The sequence below is a fragment of the Hippopotamus amphibius genome, chromosome 11 (assembly GCF_030028045.1).
Source record: "Hippopotamus amphibius kiboko isolate mHipAmp2 chromosome 11, mHipAmp2.hap2, whole genome shotgun sequence".
Classification (NCBI taxonomy): Eukaryota; Metazoa; Chordata; class Mammalia; order Artiodactyla; family Hippopotamidae; genus Hippopotamus; species Hippopotamus amphibius.
This window is the reverse complement of record NC_080196.1, coordinates 94,157,008-94,178,794: the sequence shown is the minus strand read 5'-3', so window position 1 is coordinate 94,178,794 and position 21,787 is coordinate 94,157,008. Positions and strand designations below refer to the sequence as shown.

The 21,787-nt window shown below is 36.3% G+C and overlaps 1 protein-coding gene across 1 annotated transcript in view; it reads right to left on the bottom strand.

Annotated features, from left to right (window-relative positions):
• Positions 1-21,787, bottom strand: part of DCC (DCC netrin 1 receptor) — a 798,936-nt gene that overhangs the window by 137,967 nt on the left and 639,182 nt on the right. Inside the window, exons 17-19 of the mRNA XM_057698213.1 lie at positions 17,864-17,959; positions 12,400-12,632; positions 825-963 (exon numbers count right to left, since the gene is read on the bottom strand). Of these exons, the coding sequence (XP_057554196.1) occupies positions 825-963; positions 12,400-12,632; positions 17,864-17,959 (468 nt within the window). The remainder of the gene's footprint in view (positions 1-824; positions 964-12,399; positions 12,633-17,863; positions 17,960-21,787) is intronic.

Genomic DNA, 21,787 nt, shown 5'->3' with positions numbered 1-21,787 from the left:
TAGAACTGCGATGCCATGAGACAAATTCTAATGGAAAAAGAAATTCAACATACCCAGATAAAAGTGTTACTGGCATATTTTTTAAAATTTGGAAATATGTGATATAGTTTACCCCCACATATGATATAATGCCATGAAAGCAATCAGAAAGTATGTTAAGCCCTATTTTCTTCAGATGTTGGATTTCTGTGAACTATAAATGCCATGTGCACTGCATGTCTGCTAAGGGTGTAAACTCAACATTTATGACCCATCGTAAATGTGACTGGTAAAATTTACAGTGAATTGCATTTACTCTCGATCTGAACTATTGCAAAATGCATGAAAGTTTTCCATTGTGTTGTTTTATTTCCAAACAGTGAACACGAACACCCAGAAACTTCTTCCCACAGGCAGCCAAGGTTACTTGGGGTAAGCATCCATGAGACTACTGTTGTAATGCAATGTTTCATTTTGTATCTAATTTCTTTCCAAAAAAGTAAATACCTAACAGGTCTGTTGATCAAAGACACACATGCATTAGAGTAAAATGTCTTTACTTAAATGTATGGAAAAGAAGCTTTAAATTCAGACCTCCTAAATTAACATACAGATTAAAACCAGATTACTTAATCCACTGGGGACTCATTTTCTCTTTATCTAGACTGGGGAGGATAATATTAGATATCAAAGTGCTATGAATGATTTTACAAATAAAATCATTTTAAGATAAAGCGTAATTTAGACATCATAGTACACACATGTTCCAGCTTCCTCGGAACCAGGAAAACACCACTGCCAAATATCAAGAGTAGAAATTTCCATTCCAGCCTTTTTTCACATACCTGCTTCATATGTGGTGGCATGTGCAGTCATGCTCCACGTGCTGGACCTTCTGTTTTTTGTTACCATGACCGAGAACTCATACATTGTGTTTGGTTTGAGGCCTGTTGCTGTGTAACTCAGAGATGTTGTGTCTTCTGACTAAACAAGTGGGAAATAAGGAAAGACAAAAAAAGAAAATGAACACTATCAACTTGGTAAATCAAGACACATAAGAAGACTTTCAAAAGCCAACGAAAAAGGAATTTATTTCCAAACAGAGGAAGACCTAGGACACGGCACTAACTTTATTTCCTTTCTGTACCAGTTTACACTGGCTGATTGTACATCTAAAACCTAATCGATAAAATCAGGTGTTATGTTGTTCAAAGGGGCAGATAGCTGATAAATTTTCCCAAGTGAGGCAATAACCACAGAGACAGGGCCCATTCCACTTCCTTCTGTCAGTTCCATTTTTAAGGTTATCTGCACTGACTTTAACTTCAATTTATTTCTAATAATCAAAATCTTTTTTTCAAAGGTTTTCACATTTTATATATTTTACATAGATTGTTATGATTATTTTCCACTGGTAATAAAATGAAATTTTAGAGCTCTACTACTTATGATTCTTTTAAAAAGTCTTTACAATATAAACTTTTAGTGATTCCAGAATCTATATAGCTATTATAAAGAAAATGGACGAAATCAATATTGTGTCATGTGCTTTTCTTTCTTTGTGCATAGGTCATGTTAAACATACACTGAAGTATGATCATTAGAGCAGTTGATCAGGAAGAGAACAATAAATTGCATAAATATTAAATGATTACATTAGTGTTAATATTTTTCATCTTCTGAATACATTCTTTGACCTTTTTTTTTTTTTTTTTTTTTAAGCGGCACTTAAAATGATTTATTTCTTGACCTGGGCAGCAGTCACATAGATATGTTCATTTGCGACAACTGAACTATATACTTAAAATTTGTGCACTTTTCTATATCTATTATATTTCTTTTTTTTTTTATTTTTTTGGGGGTACACCAGGTTCAATCAACTGTTTTTATACACATATCCCCATATTCCCTCCCTTCCTTGACGCCCCCCCCCTCGAGTCCCCCCCACCCTCCCTGCCCCAGTCCTCTAAGGCATCTTCCAATCTCGAGTTGGACTCCCTTTGTTATACAACAACTTCCCACTGACTATTTTACAGTTGGTAGTATATATATGTCTGTGCTACTCTCTCGCTTCGTCTCAGTTTCCCCTTCACCCCCCGCCCCCTCCCATACCTCGAGTTCTCCAGTCCATTCTCTGTATCTGCTTCCTTGTTCTTGTCACTGAGTTCATCAGTACCATTTTTAGATTCCGTATATGTGAGTTAGCATACAATATTTGTCCTTCTCTTTCTGACTTACTTCACTCTGTATGACAGATTGTAGTTCTATCCACCTCATTACATGTAGCTCCATCTCATCCCTTTTTATAGCTGAGTAATATTCCATTGTATATATATGCCACATCTTCTGTATCCATTCATTTGTTGATGGGCATTTAGGTTGCTTCCATGTCCTGGCTATTGTAAAGAGTGCTGCAATAAACATTATGGTACAAGTTTCTTTTGGGATTATGGTTTTCTTTGGGTATATGCCCAGGAGTGGGATGACTGGATCATATGGTAGTTCTATTTGTAGTTTTTTAAGGAACCTCCAAATTGTTTTCCATAGCGGCTGTACCAACTTACAGTCCCACCAACAGTGCAGGAGACTTCCCTTTTCTCCACACCCTCTCCAACATTTGTGGTTTCCAGACTTTGTGATGATGGCCATTATGATTGGTGTGAGGTGATACCTCATTGTGGCTTTGACTTGCATTTCTCTGATGATGAGTGATGTTGAGCATCTTTTCATGTGTGTGTTGGCCATCTGTATGTCTTCTTTGGAGAAATGTCTATTTAGGTATTCTGCCCATTTGTGGATTGGGTTATTTGCTTTTTTGGTATGAAGCTGCATGAGCTGCTTGTATATTTTGGAGGTTAATCCTTTGTCCGTTGTTTCATAGGCAATTATTTTCTCCCATTCTGAGGGTTGCCTTTTAGTCTTGTTTATGGTTTCTTTTGCTGTGCAAAAGCTTTTAAGTTTCATGAGGTCCCATTCGTTTATTCTTGATTTTATTTCCATGATTCTAGGAGGTGGGTCAAAAAGGATGTTGCTTTGATGTATGTCAAAGAGTGTTCTGCCTATGTTTTCCTCTAGGAGTTTTATAGTGTCTGGCCTTACATGTAGGTCTTTAATCCATTTGGAGTTTCTTTTTGTGTATGGTGTTAGGAAGTGTTCTAATTTCATTCTTTTACATGTTGCTGTCCAATTTTCCCAGCACCACTTATTGAAGAGGCTGTCTTTTTTCCATTGTATACGCGTGCCTCCTTTGTCAAAGATAAGGTGCCCATATGTGTTTGGGCTTCCTTCTGAGTTCTCTATTCTATTCCATTGATCATCCTTTCTATTTTTGTGCCAGTACCATACTGTCTTGATCACTATGGCCTTGTAGTATAGTTTGAAGTCAGGAAGCCTGATTCCACCAACTCCATTTTTCCTTCTCAAGATTGCTTTGGCTATTCGGGGTCTTTTGCGTTTCCATACAAATCATAAGATTTCTTGCTCTAGTTCTGTGAAAAATGCCATTGGTAATTTGATCGGGATTGCATTGAATCTGTAAATTGCTTTGGGTAGTACAGTCATTTTCACGATGTTGATTCTTCCAATCCAGGAACATGGTATGTCCCTCCATCTGTTTGTGTCGTCTTTGATTTCTTTCATCAATGTCTTAAAGTTTTCTGCATACAGATCTTTTGCCTCCTTAGGCAGGTTTATTCCTAGGTATTTTATTCTTTTTGTTGCAATGGTGAATGGGAGAGTTTCCTTAATTTCTCTTTCTGCTCTTCCGTTGTTGGTGTATAGGAATGCAAGAGATTTCTGGGCATTAATTTTGTATCCTGCTACTTTACTAAACTCATCAATGAGTGCTAGCAGTTTTCCGGTAGAGTCTTTAGGGTTTTCTATATATAATATCATGTCATCTGCAAAGAGTGACAATTTGACTTCTTCTTTTCCAATTTGGATTCCTTTTATTTCTTTTTCTTCTCTGATTGCTGTGGCTAACACTTCCAAAACTATGTTGAATAACAGTGGTGAGAGTGGACACCCTTGTCTTGTTCCTGTTCTTAGAGGGAATTCTTCCAGTTTTTCTCCATTGAGAACAATGTTGGCTTTTGGTTTGTCATATATGGCTTTTATGATGTTGAGGTAATTTCCTTCTATGCCCATTTTCTGGAGAGCTTTTATCATAAATGGATGTTGAACTTTGTCAAAAGCTTTTTCTGCATCTATTGAAATGATCATATGGTTTTTATCCTTCAATGTGTTGATATGATGTATCACGTTGATTGATTTGCGTATATTGAAGAATCCTTGCATCCCAGGGATAAACCCCACTTGATCGTGGTGTATGATTTTTTTAATGTGCTGTTGCAGTCTGTTAGCTAGTATTTTGTTGAGGATTTTTGCATCTATATTCATCAGTGATATTGGTCTGTAGTTTTCTTTTTTTGTGACATCTTTGCCTGGTTTTGGTATCAGGGTGATGGTAGCCTCGTAGAGTGAGTTTGGGAGTGCTCCGCCTTCTGCAATATTTTGGAAGAGTTTGAGAAGGATAGGTGTTAACTCTTCTCGAAATGTTTGATAGAGTTCGCCTGTGAATCCATCTGGTCCTGGGCTTTTGTGTGTTGGGAGATTTTTAATCACTGCCTCAATTTCTGTACTTGTGATTGGTCTGTTCATGGTTTCTATTTCTTCCTGGTTCAGTCTTGGAAGATTGTATTTTTCTAAGAATTGATCCATTTCTTCCAGGTTATCCAACTGATTGGCATATAGTTGCTTGTAGTAGTCTCTTATGATGTTTTGTATTTCTGAGGTGTCCGTTGTGACTTCTCCTTTTTCATTTCTAATTCTGTTGATTTGCATCTTCTCCCTTTTTTTCTTGATGAGTCTGGCTAATGGTTTATCAATTTTGTTAATCTTCTCAAAGAACCAGCTTTTAGTTTTATTTATTTTTCTTATGGTTTCTTTCCTTTCTTTTTCATTTATTTCTGCTCTGATCTTTATGATTTCTTTCCTTCTGCTCACTTTGGGGTTTCTTTGTTCTTCTTTCTCTAGTTGTTTTAGGTGTAAGGTTAGGTTGTTTATTCGATCATTTTCTTGTTTCTTAAGGTAGGACTGTATTGCTATAAACTTCCCTCTTAGAACTGCTTTTGCTGCGTCCCATAGGTTTTGGGTTGTTGTGTTTTTGTTGTCATTTGTTTCTAGATATTTTTTGATTTCCTCTTTGATTTCTGTAGTGATTCCTTGGTTGTTTAAGAGTGAATTGTTTAGCCTCCATGTGTTTGTCTTTTTTGCAGATTTTTTCCTGTAATTGACATCTAGTCTCATGGCGTTGTGGTCTGAGAAGATGCTTGATATGATTTCAATTTTCTTGAATTTGCTGAGGTTTGATTTGTGACCCAAGAGGTGATCTATCCTGGAAAATGTTCTGTGTGCACTTGAGAAGAAAGTATAGTCTGTCGTTTTTGGATGGAATGTCCTATAAATATCCATTAAGTGGAGATGGTCTAATGTGTCATTTAAAGCTTGTGTGTCTTTATTTATTTTCTGTTTGGATGATCTGTCCATTGATGTAAGTGGGGTGTTCAAGTCTCCCACTATAATTGTGTTACTGTCGATGTCCCCTTTTATAGCTGTTAGCAGTTGCCTTATGTATTGAGGTGCTCCTATATTGGGGGCATAGATATTTACCATTGTGATATGATCTTCTTGGATGGATCCCTTGATCATTATGTAGTGCCCTTCCTTGTCTCTTTTAATAGTCTTTACTTTCAAGTCTAATTTGTCTGATATGAGTATTGCTACTCCAGCTTTCTTTGGACTTCCATTTGCATGGAATATCTTTTTCCATCCCTTCACTTTCAGTGTATATGTATCCCTTGGTCTGAAGTGGGTTTCTTGTAGGCAGCATATAGAAGGGTCTTGTGTTTGTATCCATTCAGCCAGTCTGTGTCTTTTGGTTGGAGCATTTAATCCATTTACATTTAAAGTGATTATTGACATGTGTGTTCCAATTACCATTTTCTGAATTGTTCTGGGTTTGTATTTGTAGGTGTTTTACTTTTCTTGTGTTTCCTACTTAGAGAAGTTCCTTTAGCCCTTGTTGTAAGGCTGGTTTGGTGGTGCTGAATTCTCTTAACTTGTGCTTGTCTGGAAAGCTTTTGATTTCTCCCTCAAATCTGAATGAGATTCTTGCTGGGTAGAGTATTCTTGGCTGTAGGTTTCTCTCTTTCAGGACTTTCAGTATATCCTGCCATTCCCTTCTGGCCTGCAGAGTTTCTGTAGAAAGGTCAGCTGTTATCCTGATGGGTTTTCCCTTATATGTTATTTGTTGCTTTTCTCTTGCTGCTTTTAATATTTTTTCTTTGTGTTTAATTTTTCATTAGTTTGATTAATATGTGCCTTGGTGTATTTCTCCTTGGGTTTATTCTGTATGGGACTCTCTGTGCTTCTTGGACTTGGTGAATTATTTCCTTTCCCATGTTGGGGAAGTTTTCCACTAGAACCTCTTCAAATATTTTCTCAGACCCTTTCTTGTTTTCTTCTTCTTCTGGGATGCCTATAATTCGAATGTTGGTATGTTTAAGGTTATCACTGAGGTCTCTGAGGCTGTCTTCTAGTCTCTTTATTTTTTTTTTCTTTTTCCTGCTCTGTGGCGTTTATTTCTCCCATTCTATCTTCCAACTCACTTATTCGTTCTTCTGCCTCAGTCATTCTGCTGGTTATAGCATCTAGAGTATTTTTAATTTCAGTTATTTTGTTATCCATTGCTGTTTGTTTTTCTGAGTTCTTATGAACTGTTTCTTGTACTTTATTTTGTTATCGAGATTTTGTATCATTTTTACTATCATTACTCTAAATTCTTTTTCAGGCATTTTTCCTATTTCCTCCTCATTTATTTGGTCTTGTGGGTTTTTTTCCTGCTCCTTTGCCTGCATGGGGTTTCTTTGTTTCCTCATGGTTGTCCAAGCTTTTGGGGTTGCTTGTCCCTGAACCAGCTCTCCGGTTCCCACGCTCCCGCTCCTGGACCCTCCGTTCAGCCGCGGATCGATGTCTTGGTCCGGGAATGGTGAGCTGCGCTGCGGACCCTCCGTATGTTTCTCACTCCCTCCCGTCTGCCACAGCTCCGCTGCTTCACCCTCTTTGAGCCCTCGTAGATGCCTCCCTACCGGCTATGTCGGGCTCCCCGCAGCCCTTTCTGGTGTCCGAGGCCGTCTGCTGGTGTTCAGCTGGTTCTCTGTGGGAATGACTGCATCCTTCCGTGCATTCCCAATGCATCTGTGGAGAGGGATGCACTCCACGTCTCTCTACTTCGCCGCCATCTTTTTTCTATATCTATTATATTTCTATGGCCTTTTGTATATGAAACAGTAAAATCTGATAAAATGATCCAGTCTTTATTATCTCCTATGTTACTTCTTGGATTGTAATCTTGTTTTGTGATAACTTGAAGATTTAGCCATCCAGGTACCAACAATTAGTGAAATACGAAAACCCAGGCTAAGGCTCTTTCCGTAGCGACGAAACTAGGGCCGAACGCTCACCGCCATACCCATCCGCCCATTCTTTGACTTTTAAACAACAGGTTAAGGATATTTTAGTGGAAAGTAAATTATCTGTCTTTATTGCTTACTCGAAAGATCAAAATTGCAATAAAGAAGAAAAAGGTTAATCTCCCAGGTTAATGTGTATTTTGCATATGATCAGGCAAATTTAAAACTATTTATGCCTCTTCTAAATATCAATTTATGCTTGTTATTTAGATCTTGATCCTCATCCAAGGTTAAATATTTACTTTTACTTTTAAATTTATTACACTTGTTATATATCTATGTCTAGAAAAATCAAGGAAAATTTTTGTCTCCACCTATGTCATACCTGTCTCCTCCCTTACCTACTCTAGTGTGGTATATCTTTTTTATTCTACTATGAATCTTTCTTAGATTAAAGCTATGAAAATCCTACATTTCATTCTAAAACCAAATAAATATTTAACTGTATTAATAACATTTTGACGATGTGCCCATCCAACCTATTTAAGTGATGACCTCATAAACATTTATCAGAAGCTCTTCTTAAAAATAGCTGCAAAAAAGTGTGCCCTAAATAAATGTAAAAATACTTTGTAGACTCAGTAAGATGGAACCCCATCAAATAAAACATGAAACGGGCAGCTAGTATCTGACAGGCTGATATATAACTTCCAATCTTGCCCTCCTTCCCTGTCATGAATACCTCTAAGTCTTAGAAATGGAAATAAGGGCAGAAATGGGGCAATGAGAAATATTCCAGTTAGGAGGGAAGATCCACACTTTGATAAAACTAATCACTGAGCATAGACACAACTGGCATTTGGGAGGCAACTAAGCAATACCATCCGTCCTTGTGTTTCTTGAATTCTTATATTTCTTGTTTGTATTCTTGAATGATACGCTTGCGTTCTATAAATACCATGAATTCACTGAGTTTTCTCAGGAACTTCATGAAAAGTTACTGTTCATCGTAAATCATTAGCCTAGAAGTATTGATAGAAAATCACAGCTGTATGTATGTGGGGGGGGGGGGTGCAAAATATCCAGGTACTACCTCTCTGAGCCACAGTTTCCTCATCTATAAAATGGAAATAACCATAGCACTTACCTTACAGTGCTATTTAAAGTGTGAAATAAGTCAAGTAAAATACAGTATATGGCCCAGAGTAAGTACTAAATAAACGTTATGTACAATATTTTGTGCATTGTCTTGTCTAGTGTGATATATAGACACTCTATATGTGGTGTATATATATACATATATACACATATATATATGGCATTTTGATAAATTCTCCATTGAACCGTAAACATCATGAGGGCTGAGACTGAGTCTTGCACAACTTTCTATCTCCTCTAATATACATGCTATTATCTGGTAAGCACTAGTCAGGCAATGAATATGTTTTGAACGGAAAGATATAAAACATCAAATGATGAATCACTTAAGTAGAAAATAAGCTACAAAAAATTTGATAAGGAAGGTCAACATAGAGTTTTGGACAATCAAAATATGCATGTCTGGGTTATGGATTGATGTGCAACTAAATGAAGTAGAAAGGTACTCCTATGGGGAGAGGCCTGGGTAATGCCATCACGTCTTTGAGTTCCAGCTCTAGTTTAAAGGGTGAATTTTGTCACATTATACAGCCTGTCTAAATCTTCATAAAGATCTCTACATACATACTTAGCTATGAAGAATCTTACTTATTCTTTTTATATTGATAGTAGATGTCAATATCATGATCACATAGATGAGAAAAAAGATTAAACAAGTTAAGTCACGTGACCGAACATACCAAAGCCCACTCCAGAGCCCCATTTATTTTACTCCAGGTATCTATTTTTCCCCCATTATTTTGTGTTGCTCTGCCTAGCTTATGAAGCTTAGTGGGGAGTGAAATGAAGTAATAGATATGGCCGTGGTTTGAAAAGTTCAAAATGCAAAAACAAAGCACTCTATTACCATTATTTGTAAAATTTAAATCTATTGTATGTCTTTCTAGTAGATCATATATGCTCTACATTTATCCTTGCTATCCAGCTATCTTACTTACCTAACTCTTTGCTCTAACCCTTCTTCTCAGAGTGTGGGTGTAGAGTGTGTATATGTGAGAAGGGGGATAGGAGGTTAGTAATTTAAAGACTTATTGGGTCAGGGAAGATGATGGGGAGAGAAAATACAGTTGAAATATTTTTTTCTATTCTCAAACTTCAATCCAGAAGAGAAATCAGCCTCTCCTTACAGAGGATGGTTTTTGGTTGGGTCTCACATTGTAGGCACTATTTATGAGGGTCAATAATTCTCTGTCTGTTCTATTAACTATTCAACTGAAAAAAAAAATTGCCTCCAGAAATTTTGGAACTCAAATCATTCTGCAGAGAACAATCATTGTCCTTCAGAACATTTCACATGCTGGCAAGGTACCCACGGCCATTCTGTGAAATGACTGTATCCACAAAGTACAGCAACCATAAGCATAAAAATTTTAAAGTAGTCTTTTAAAAGTAAACTTAGAATTGGGTAATATAAAGAGAGATTTTTATAAAAATGTTTCATTCGTTGTCTTATCTGATAATGTTATCTTTATTTATAGTTCTGCTGAGTCTTAAATCTGATACTGTAAGGAGATGGATAGGATACTGACAACACATATCAATGATACTATTTGGGCTTGCCTGGAGAGTTTCTCCAAGTACCTGACCTAGCAGAGAGGCAGAACCAAAGAAAACTGTTTTTTAAATGGTTTCAACTAAAAACTGATTTACTATGAAATGTGAATTTTATGCTACTTAAAGTTTGAATGAAACTAGAAGCAGATCCAGCATGACTTCAGGAAAAAAGAGGCAGACTTACAAAATTATTGGTGGGATTTTGCTTTAACTCCAGGGTCTTTAGAGTCAGAAATTTCCAAAGGATATTTTCATCCCCCCAAACTACCTCTGGCTTGAAGCCAGATTAAGCAAGATGGCAGTTTAGTGGAAAGAACATTGGATAAAGTACCAGGAGATCCACATTCTCCCTGAAAGCCCCCCCAGTAGAGTGGTCAAGAGGAGGGATGTAAGGGAAGTATGAAGATTTTGGCGTGCCAGGGTTGAACTACTGGTTCCTTTGTTGTTGGGTAACATTTATGCTGTTTTTTTTTTTTCCTTCCAGTTTTATTGAGATATAATCGAAACATTGCACCATGTAAGTTTAAGGTACACAACATAATGATCTTACCTACATACATCATAAAATGATTACCACTTAATGATAAGTTTAGTGAATGCCCATCATCTCATACAGATACAAAATTTAATACATAGAAAAAATATTTTTTCCTTGTGATTAGAACTCTTAGGATTTATCCTCTTAACTTCCATATATAACATACATCAGTGTTAATTGTGTTTATCATGTTGTACATGACATCCCTCGTACTTATTTATCTTTTAACTGGAAGTCTGTACCTTTTGACTGTCTTCATCCAATTTGCCCTCTCCCCGCCCCCACTTTAAGGCTCTTACTTTTAAAGCTACCTTCTTCACCCTAAATAATCATCCTGTGAATATTTTAAATATTCACTTATTTAATATGTAAATTAAACATATGAATTCTTTGAAGTACAACTATGGAGCTGAGTGTATAATGCATCCCCAAATTACAAGTAATGATTTTAAGTACGTGAAGTAAGGGCTAGAGCACGTTAAACTGCCTCTATGATCTGGCATAGTTCTAAGTAAATGGTAGGTGGTTAATAATTACTTGTTGATCTTATTTTACTCTACATTTGTGTATTGTTTATTTTTTTAATTTATTTGTTATTTATTGGCTGTATTGGGTCTTCGTTGCTGTACACGGGCTTCCTCTAGTTGCGGCGAGCGGGAGCTACTCATCCTGGCTGTGTGCGGGCTTCTTACTGCAGTGGCTTCTCATGTTGCGGAGCACAGGCTCTAGGAGTGTGGGCTTCAGTAGTTCTGGCACATGGGCTCAATAGTTGTGGCTCATGGGCTCTAGAGTGGAGGCTCAGTAGATGTGGTGCACGGGCTTATTTGCTCCGCGGCATGTGGGATCTTAATGGCCCAGGGAACTTGTGTCCCCTGCACTGGCAGGCAGATTCTTAACCACTGCACCATCAGGGAAGTCCCTGTGTATTGTTTCTATACACTACTAACGTGGTAGGCTTAGGAGGTAACAAAATCGTTTCAGTATATAAATGACTAATTGTTGGAGTTGCTGAGGCTAGCTGATAGAAATATGAAAGTAGTCATGACAATGCCTCAAAAGAGTATCTCTCAGGAGCTCTTGGGGGGTTATGAGATGACTCAGTGATAGGACAGCAATAAAGGAGTTGGTCTAATTCATATTAGTTAAAGGGGAGTGTGCATTGTGAATTTTCTTTACCACATGAGGGTGTTTCAAGGCTAAATGAGGAAGTATATGTTAATGGCTTAGAGTGTGCTCACCATCTAGGGATGGTATAAAAAATCATCATGTATCACTTTTCATATTCACTATAAGATGGGTCTCTGTAACATTAATAGGGGTGCCTTTGGTATAAATCTAGATTCCAAATGAAAAGAAAAACACCAAGATCTAACCAAAAAATGAATGTAGAGCTCTGCTATTTTCAATAGAAAATGGCATTCCCTTGTACAAAATCACATTATTTATACAAACCCAACATCTGGTGGAATTCAAATAACATTTTGCAGCTCTTGACGTTTTTCTACCTTGCGTTAGAATTGTTTCCTAAGACACAATAGTTCCCATGCCAATTTTAGATACTGAGTTCTTAAAATGCTTTGTTTTCCATTTCGTGTCACTGCAGCAAAATGACTCATGACAGTCCAGGAAGCATTTAAAACAATGTATTAAACAAATGACAGTTCATGTTAAATTTCATACTATCAATCAGAATTTCACCTTGTATTTCGCATTCGCAGAAAAGCTGGTCCTCCACCGGACAGTGTAAAGTCGCACTTCAGACGTTTTTTGGTTCTTAGGGACAGAGTTGTCTGCCCAGCTGACCCTCACAGCATCGTGAGTAAGAGCCACAGCCTGTACACCTACTGGTGGGAGCATGGGGGTGGAGACATCTGGGACCGAGGTGGGGAAATCATCAAGCAAAGGATAATAATCAACTGGGTCAGTGGGATCTGGGTTTAAAAACCCACCAAATGAAACAAACAAATAAATACACAAATAAAAGAGTTAAAGAAATAAACGTCAGTGGCAACACATCACAATGAGTTAAATGCATGGCAATAATGATGAAAGGGAACATGAGAAGAACAGAAAAAAATACAATTAATTCAATCGGAAAACTCATTAGAAACAGTATTGCTAGATGACAAAAGTAACTGACTATTTTCCATAATTTACTCATTTCCTTAGAGTGGTTTTATCAATTTGGCTGTCACTTCTAGTTATAGATTTTAAAAGTTCATTTTTTTTTCTTGGAATGTTGCACTTTGCTTCTTAAAATATCCAATAGAGAATTTATCAGTTGTATAACTATTCAGATAACTTAAAAAAACAAAATACTAAGGAGTGTCTGGTTTATTTACTCCTGCAAGGGAAATAAATGCCTATCTAATATCTGTTTTGTTATTTATTTGTTTGTTTTTCTCCTCATTCTCTAACTTGATTTGGTATCTCTAATGCTTTTATTATCGCTTAGAATCTATCTGCATAAATATTGTTTAGGTAAGAGCCAAACAAAAGATAAAGACCAAAGGGCTCTAAGGTCTACAGCAATCTGTCTACAGCTACTCCTGCACAAAGCCACCAAGTCCATGGACCACACGGTTCAATGATGTGATAATTAGGTTTTACATAGCACGTGGTATGGTTAGTTTGAAATTCTTAGAGAGTATAGAAGGGTTCATTTTGCCCACATTCTCACAGAGTAATTAAGTTCTCTATGGCATTTCTATATTCTACATTCCTTGTTCTAAAATTTTAAGTTTCATGGAAAGAGTTCATATTATTGGGTGGGGAGACAGAATGAACTACTTACAGCCTGATGAGATTTGCGCTAAGATACACACATGCTTCAATCCGTAACACAATAAGAATCTGCATAATGATGTGTGTGGTTTCATAAAATTCTCTAGAAGAATCTTGTATTTGTTTTTATGCTGGGGATTTCAGAATCAGGGGAGCTTTTTTTGTGGCTGTAACCAGAGTCCAATTTTGAGCCTTTATTACCTAAGACATTTACATTTGTTAAAAATTTTCCTTGAAATCATATAACGTGCTCTCACTAACAAAAAACCAGATGAGCTCTCAGGCTGGGTATATGATTGCATTTGGGGAGACGAGACCTACTAAAATGTAGAGTATCTGAAGCAGTAAACATATAGAGCTTATATTTTTAATTATAGTATAGAGACTACGGACTGATTTTGATGATTACTTCACTTTGTCCACTGAATTTTAAATGTCTACCTCCTACTCATCACTGTTTTCTAATGAATTATTTAGTAGTTTGCTGGGCTGCAGTCTTTGGAGCAAAATATAAAATCTGAAAACAAAAACAGAACAAAAGGAAGACAAAAAAATAGAAAGAGAAAGAAAAATGTGTGTTTAAAATTTAATGACAGAGCCCAGGCTTTTCATATTTCCTTTGATGTGTCTTTTTATTAAGGGCTCCTTTAAACCCGAATGGATTTATGGAATGATGAAGAAGCAGCTGAAGACACTGCAGCCTCTAGGAGTAACCTAATCAGTCATCAGGCTGGTGCATCAGTGGAATCTTCTGGCAAAACTAAAGCAGGTGTAGCCTCACTTGACTTGAGTCTATTCCTAGCTGACTTATCAAGAGGACTTTTAAGGGGCGGGGGTGTGGGCGGAGCGCAAGTACTGTTCTCAATTGCAAACTCCATTTAGACCAACTCATATTCATGTTACCCTATCTGTTGCTTAATCTAGTTTTGTTGATAAACCTACACTGACTTCACAGTTTTTCACAGGTACCCTATATAAGATTTTGAAAAGTAGTGATTCTACTTTAAGAAATGGTAATGCTCAACGCTGCTATTCCTGGATTTTAGAAAAAGTATGCTTTTCATGACTTGTTGAGTTTCTCAGAGTCTCAATTCCAGAATGCATCCCTAAATTTCAAGTAATGCTGTTTGTTGGTGAATATCTATGAACTCATATAATTCAAAAATTTCTACCCTGGCCAAGTGTTCCTTGCTTATTATAGAGGAATTTTTTTTCAGGCATGACTTTTACTATTTGTCACTTCCTCCATAGCTGGGCTAATACAATAGCCACTAGTTACATGGACAATTTAACTTCAAATTAATTAAAATTGAATAAAATTTAAAATTTATTTATTGTGTTGTACTAGCCAATTTCAGATGTTCAACAGCCAAATGAGCCTCGTGCCTGCCATACTGGATAGTACAGACACAGTACGATATTTCCAACAAAGCAGAACATGGTAGCAGGTAGCAAGCGCTGCTCTAAATCTACGCTACCTATATTGCTCATTATCTTTCCCTCTCAGGTCAGAAACTGAGTAGTTGAATTAAAAACATTATTTTGCTATCAAACCAAAATTTTTTTTAAGTTTTTCTTTTTCTTCTGGGTACTCCTGGGTGCCTTATATACCACTGATTTTTAGTGGAGATATTCAAAAGAGTGGAGAAAAAAGATGAAAACACAAAATACAGCTTTAAAACTTTTTGTTAAGAAGAGAAACCTATTCAATTCCTAATAGCTGTTTTGGTAAGAACATATAAGTGTTTGGTCAATATACTGAAGTTCAAAACAATCTTTTTAAAAAAGTAACCCAATTTTACATCAGGATTGTACTTCATTTAGACACTTATGAAACAATTGAGAATAAACAAATTCAAATAACACACCTCATCCTTCCCCTGCTCTCTTCCTTTCTCCAGGCTCAGAATGCCTTTTTGTTGCAACAATATGAAATAAAATTGCAAAAAATGCAGCAAAAAAAAAAATAAAACTCTTAACCTGCCCATTTGACCTGGTGAAACTTTCCTCAGTTCTAATGCCAATGTGTTGAGAATGAGATGAGGTCCAGAGTGGACCAGCATCTATGAGCACACCCATGTGGAAAGTACCATAGCCTGATACTTACTCCAGCCTGATGCATTTACTGCCTCTGATTTTTTTTTTCTTTTATTATTTTATGTTGGCCTTTTCCAAGACTGCTCACGAGAATACTTTGCAGAAGCTCAGAGACTGAGAATCTCTTCTATGTAGCCCTGGGACACATTTATTGAGAGAGTTTCTCCCAGAACCATAGCCTTTGATTGCATTTATTTGTCCTTTGTTCTCTATGACGTGTGAAAACACAATAAAATAAGTCTGCCACGTCTAGGCAGGGATGTGGAAAGGGCTACATTTATTCATCCTCTCCAACCCCTTACTGACTTTTCTTCAATAAGAAAATCCCTAACACATTTTCCAACTTTCAGTATTATTTGATTTCTCAGATCCATTAGGGTTATTCATAGCAGGAAACAACTGTCTTATGGATCACTGGTATTTTAGAAACCACTCTGGGTATGCCATATGCTAAGAATTAAAGAATGACAACAAATGCTAAGGGAAAAGAAGTTAATAACGCCTCAACTTGCTCTCTCTGAGTAACTTATCCTCAGCTTATCTGAACTCTACTGAATCTAACACTACTAGTTCCTGCTCAAAAATTGATTTTTGGGGGGTCATCTTAGTGTTCCTTCTTTGTGGCTTTAGTTTTGACAAGAAAATAAAAGTTCTAAAAGACTGGCCATGGTACAATTTTGCATGGCCTGATTGCAAGCCACATCAATGACTTTTTACCATCTTTTACCCTAGGCAGGAAAGAGCTGGCTTACTGAATAAACGTTATGGGAAGAAAGGGCACAGCCAAAGTGATTGCTATCTCTCAAAGAAATTTTGGCAGCATCCTGGCCCTCTATTTGCCTCATTTCTCTACATTTAGAGACAACACGTTTGATAGTAAAAGTTCTCTAGGGTAATATTTCTTATTTACCCTTTTTGGGGAGTCATGAGCCCCTGTGATAACACAATGTAAGATATATACTGTCTCCACAGATAAAATTAATATACCGACATGCACCCGAGCTTCTGCCTACCACTTCAGACAGACCATGGACGCTGAAACCAGCAGCCAAAGATTCAAGGAGACTCTGGAATAAGATCTTTGCTTTACAAGGAAATCTGGTTGAAATCAATAAAGTGATGGTACACTCTGAAAATCATCACATAAAAACTGTGAATTTGGTTTACAACTGTATATTCTAAAGATGGTACGAAGCGTCTGGATTTGGAAAACAAACTGTACAAAGTTCTCATAAATTTAGGTGGTAGCGGAATTATTTATTTTTAAAAATTATTTATGTTCATTTATCCCTACCTGCCAGGACTCATACTCAGGTACCCTAGTAATTTTTCACGTTCTCTGGTTCTCACTATTAAATCCTGCTCACAGATCCTTTGTTCTCATTAAGGTGAAAATAGCTGATAAGTTGAATGAGGCCTGAGGGTTGTGAGTTTTGAAAGGGAGCAGGATCAATGTATTCATTAAAAAAAGGGAACTGGTTGGTTTTACTTTCACATTTCAGACATAAGGCTATTGGGAGTGGTCATGTGACTTTGCGTCATGTGACGGGGTCATCAACAAGCCCCACAGAAGTGGTACTGATTCCATTTCTGAGTAGGTCCAGCCTTGTTCACAAATAGTCTCCAAAAATGGCTGGAATCCTGCTTTCTTACCCATTCCTTTCTCATTTCCTTGAGCCCTGTTTCTTTCCTGTGCTACCTTTAAAGTCCAACTCACGTAGCGATTCCTAGAGGTGATAAGCCCTTGAAGCAGCCAATCCTTTTAATGTGCAGTGGCCCTGGACACGGTTGGGATAACCTATTGGCCCAACTCAGAAAGAAGCCACTGTGTGACTCAGTTCAGCCCAAACTAGCCCCATGAGGTCAGTTCATCCTTGTCATATCAGCTTGAAGGGCCCTCTGCAGAGAAGCAAGTGTCCATTCAGGTACTTGGTGGCCTTTCTGCAGAGACCCTCTTGTCTACATTGCATTGATTTGAGACAAACTGCCAGGGGAATGAACAGTGATATCAGGATGCCAAAATATGAAGCAACTGGGAAAAGAGAATAAGAGATCTACATTTTCTAAGTCCATTTACTGATTTATAGACTGGATCCCTCTCACTTAATTTTGATAACCAAAAAATAATACATTGTGTGTGTATATATACATACATACACATAAGGCTTAAGACATGATTACATAAATTTTTTCTTTGTATTTTGTTTTGTTTCACTTTAATTTGTTTTTTTCACCATAACTCAAATGCTTTGTCTCAAGAGAATTAACCATTTTAGCTTACCTGTTATAGATCTGGTGGTAGCACTTTCGTAAAGAGGAACTCCTTCTCCTGCATTGTTGAAAGCTTTTAGGGAGATTACATAATGGGAACTTGACTCTGGAGAAAAAAAGAAAAAAAAGTAGAAACGTGTTAATTTATTTAATATACTGAAATTTCAGGATAAACTTCTTTCTGAAATCAATTTAAATAATCAATTAAGCAAACGGTTGTTGAAAAATGAGTTTGACTCTGGGAAGAAGGTAGCAGTGGTGGCAATATAGTTTTTTGATCTTTCTGAATCTCCACAAAGAAAGAGACAAGGAGTAGATAGAAAACCAAAGGCATTTTGACATTTACGACAAAACAAGGCGATGAGGTCTACATGCTCACACTCTAAAATACAAGTGGATGTGGACAAACCAACAAGGACCTTAGAACCTGCATGTTATCTGTATCTTTTAAGAGAAATCGGAAGGAAGCATCAAACCTGAAAACAGTAATCCTAAAATAACTATCAATAGGCCACTCTGAGAGCAGTAAATGTAAATACTTGAAACTAACCTACAAAATCTCCTTTCCAGGACAGGGTTCACACTGGGGATAAACTAGTCAGAATATATTTAAAATTTATGAGTAAAACAGAAGCAACAGACATGAAAGGAAGAGAAAGTCCAGATAAAAGTAGGAGAGAAGAATAGTCACAAAAATTCAGAAAGCAAAGTGCCACAGTTTTTAATGTGTCTCAGAGTTTGGCCAACTTCTCTGTAAAAGGCCAAGATAGTCAATACAGCTTTGCAGACCACTTAGTCTCTGTCACATATTCATCTATGCTTGTTTTGTTTGCTTGTTTACAACTCTTTGAAAATATAAAAACCGTTCTTATTTCACTGGGGCCCAAACAAAAACAGGACCCGGGCCAGATTTGACCCACAGACTATAGTTTGCTGAGCCCTGAGCCCTGGTCTAAGGAAAACAGCAGGACAGGGAACTTTGTGTAATTAGAAACGCTATTTGAACTTCTGGGATTGCAGGGAAACAAATCACATAAAAGCAAGCAACAAAAATTTGTTAAGGTTAAATTCCTTACAAAATAAACTGAGGAGAATATTATTCTACAAACAAGTACACACACATAAAAGGATCAAAAATACACAAGAAAAAGAGATTAAACCTGCAATTTACTGTTTCAAAATGAGCTAAACAATATTAAGAAAATGAAATACCAGATATGCAAGAGTTAACATAAATCAGAATTAGAAAAACTCAGAAATGAGGTGGTATAACTTGAGAAAGAATTATATGTAAGTGAAGAAGTAATTTTAGAAATAAAGTGTAATTAGGTGAACAAATAAATGTGACAAGGAGAAACAAACAAAACAAATATAAATTAAGAAAGAACAAAAAAAGAATTCAGGAGAAAGGAATAAATATTAGAGAAGGAAGAGCTAACATTGGAGTAATAGTTGTCTTTGAGGAAAAAAAAAAACAAAGGGAACAGAACAAATGTATATGAAAAAATGTAATTTAAGAAATTTTTGCTGACTTAGAAAAAATCTTTTAGGCATGTGGACAAAAAGAATATGTGACTTATAAGAGGGAAAATTAGATTATTACCAGACTTTTTGACAGCACCATTTTGTGCCAGGAGAAACTGAAGTGATTTGAGTTACTCAAGGTAAGAAAATGTGATTCAAGGATTTTACAGTCAACAAAAGTTAACTTTAAATATAAAGGGCTCACCCAAACTGTTATCACCTTGCAAGTAATCAGGGGATATTGTTCCCCTGATCCCGAGGACTATTAGAAAATGAGCTTTAGACATTGAAAATGACCAGGGGAGATACTGACCTAATAGCTAACTGGTGAAGAATAAATTTAATGAACTAAGACTAAACGAGGGTTAAAAGGGAGAAATTTTCTTTTGCAAGGCTACCTGCTCTGTTACTGTACCTATATTACAATCATAAGACAGAATTAAGGGAGAATATGAATGGTATATGCAAAAATGTTTCAGTAATTATTATTGATGGTAATACTATTATTATTGTTATTCTGAGACCAATGCAATACAAGACAGAGCAAATGAGTAATCGTGAGAAATTCTATCTACCCTGTGTCCTTGAGAACCAGGCTCCTGGTATGAACAGAAGGACATACAGATGTAAAACAGAAGAGATGAAGTATTGTGTTCCTAAAATTTAATTGAAAAATCAGTTTAAACTCAAAAGGTATTTTATCTCTAATTCTGTCCACTGAAAATGTCTAGAAACACTGACTCAAATAACAACAGGTATCCCTAGCACCCAAACTGAGATTTTGAAAAAAATATTTTGCACTGCAAGAAACAAGGGCTTCTTGGAGAACTGGCTGATTCATAGTCTGAGGCAGGAAACACAGCATTTGAGCCCGAGGCATCCTGACATACCAAACAGAAAGGAAATAATCAAGGACTAATAGGATTGTGTCAGATGGATTTGGAATCAGCCTGGAAGAGGCTTCCACAGACCAAAGATGAGGACAATCTGAACTTTAATAAACATAAGAGTTGCAATAAAATAAAACTTAGCAAATATATATGACTATAAAGAGATTTTAAAGAATAATAAGAGTTGGTCACTTCTGAGATTGATAGGGAACCAAATTACTATCTGTAAGTGTGGGTAAAGAGTCAAATATTTATCATGTCTTTCTTGAATAAACTCTACCACTGTGTAACCAAACCTCTTATAGTATTATTCCAACTAACTAATAAGAAACAAATGATAAAATTCAAATATTGCTATTTTTCAGCCCCAATGAACAAATGAAACTATGCATTAAGGATTCATGATTGCTAAGATAAAATAGAGATATCTCAGCATTATTTACCTCCTAATGAAAGAACACACTACCCTCTAGAGATTTGCAAAGGAATTGAACCAACTTAGTCTGATCAAACTCCTGGATCCAAATGCCAGTTTGCAGGAAATAGAGCAAAGAAACAGGTTAAACTCTAACTTAAAATAATTCATGAGGTGATACATTTGTTTCATGTGGTTTTCTGTGTCTGTGTTTTATTTTACAATAAAAAAGCTTTTAAAATGAATGAATTTATCTCGGACAATGTTCTTTGAAAATTTATTAGATGGATTTTCCTTCATGAAATTTTTATGTGACCTAAATATGAGCATTAAAGATTTGACATTCCAAATCTCAATGACACAAGAACCACAATACAACAAGAAGAATAAAAAAAATTACATTTAATACAGTCAAAGGGCTTCTATTCAGTGAATTACTTTGCCTACAAAGAGGGGATATTTATTTTTTTAGATTTATGTTGTCAACTTAGTTTACCAAAAAGAAAGCAATTCGTCAACAAGTGTTAAATGCTATTGGAGATCCAAGAATATTTGGAAAAGATGGACCTTTGTTGTCAGGTTACAGTCATAATTCTGGGCAGAAGAAACAATGAAAGACTACATAAAATTAAGCAATAAAGTATGTGGTACAACATATGAATGCTATATGAGTGTAGAGGCCTAAAAATTAGTGAGGGATTGAGTCATCAAAGACTTGGAACTAGGACTGAAGGGCATGAGTAGGATTTAGAGGTAGAAGGATGGATGAAAAAAAAAATCTCAGGAAAAATATGGGACAGATTGAAAAAAACAGGAAGATCACCAAATTATTTTTCTACTAGGAAAAATGTACTTTACAGTTACTGGAGTGAAGTCAAAGTCTGATTTCAAACATATATTCAACTACAATATAAACATTTATATTAGGTTCAAACCATAGAAAATTACTTCTTTTGGGTGAAACTGCATTTGGTTTCACCTAATATACATATACTATATATTTGCATTTGTCTATGTATTTCTTTATCAAGGGAGTGAGAGTGAGAGATCAGGAATGCCAAACTCACATGCTTAGAAGTTAGAATTTTATTTTTGTTTTTGCCTT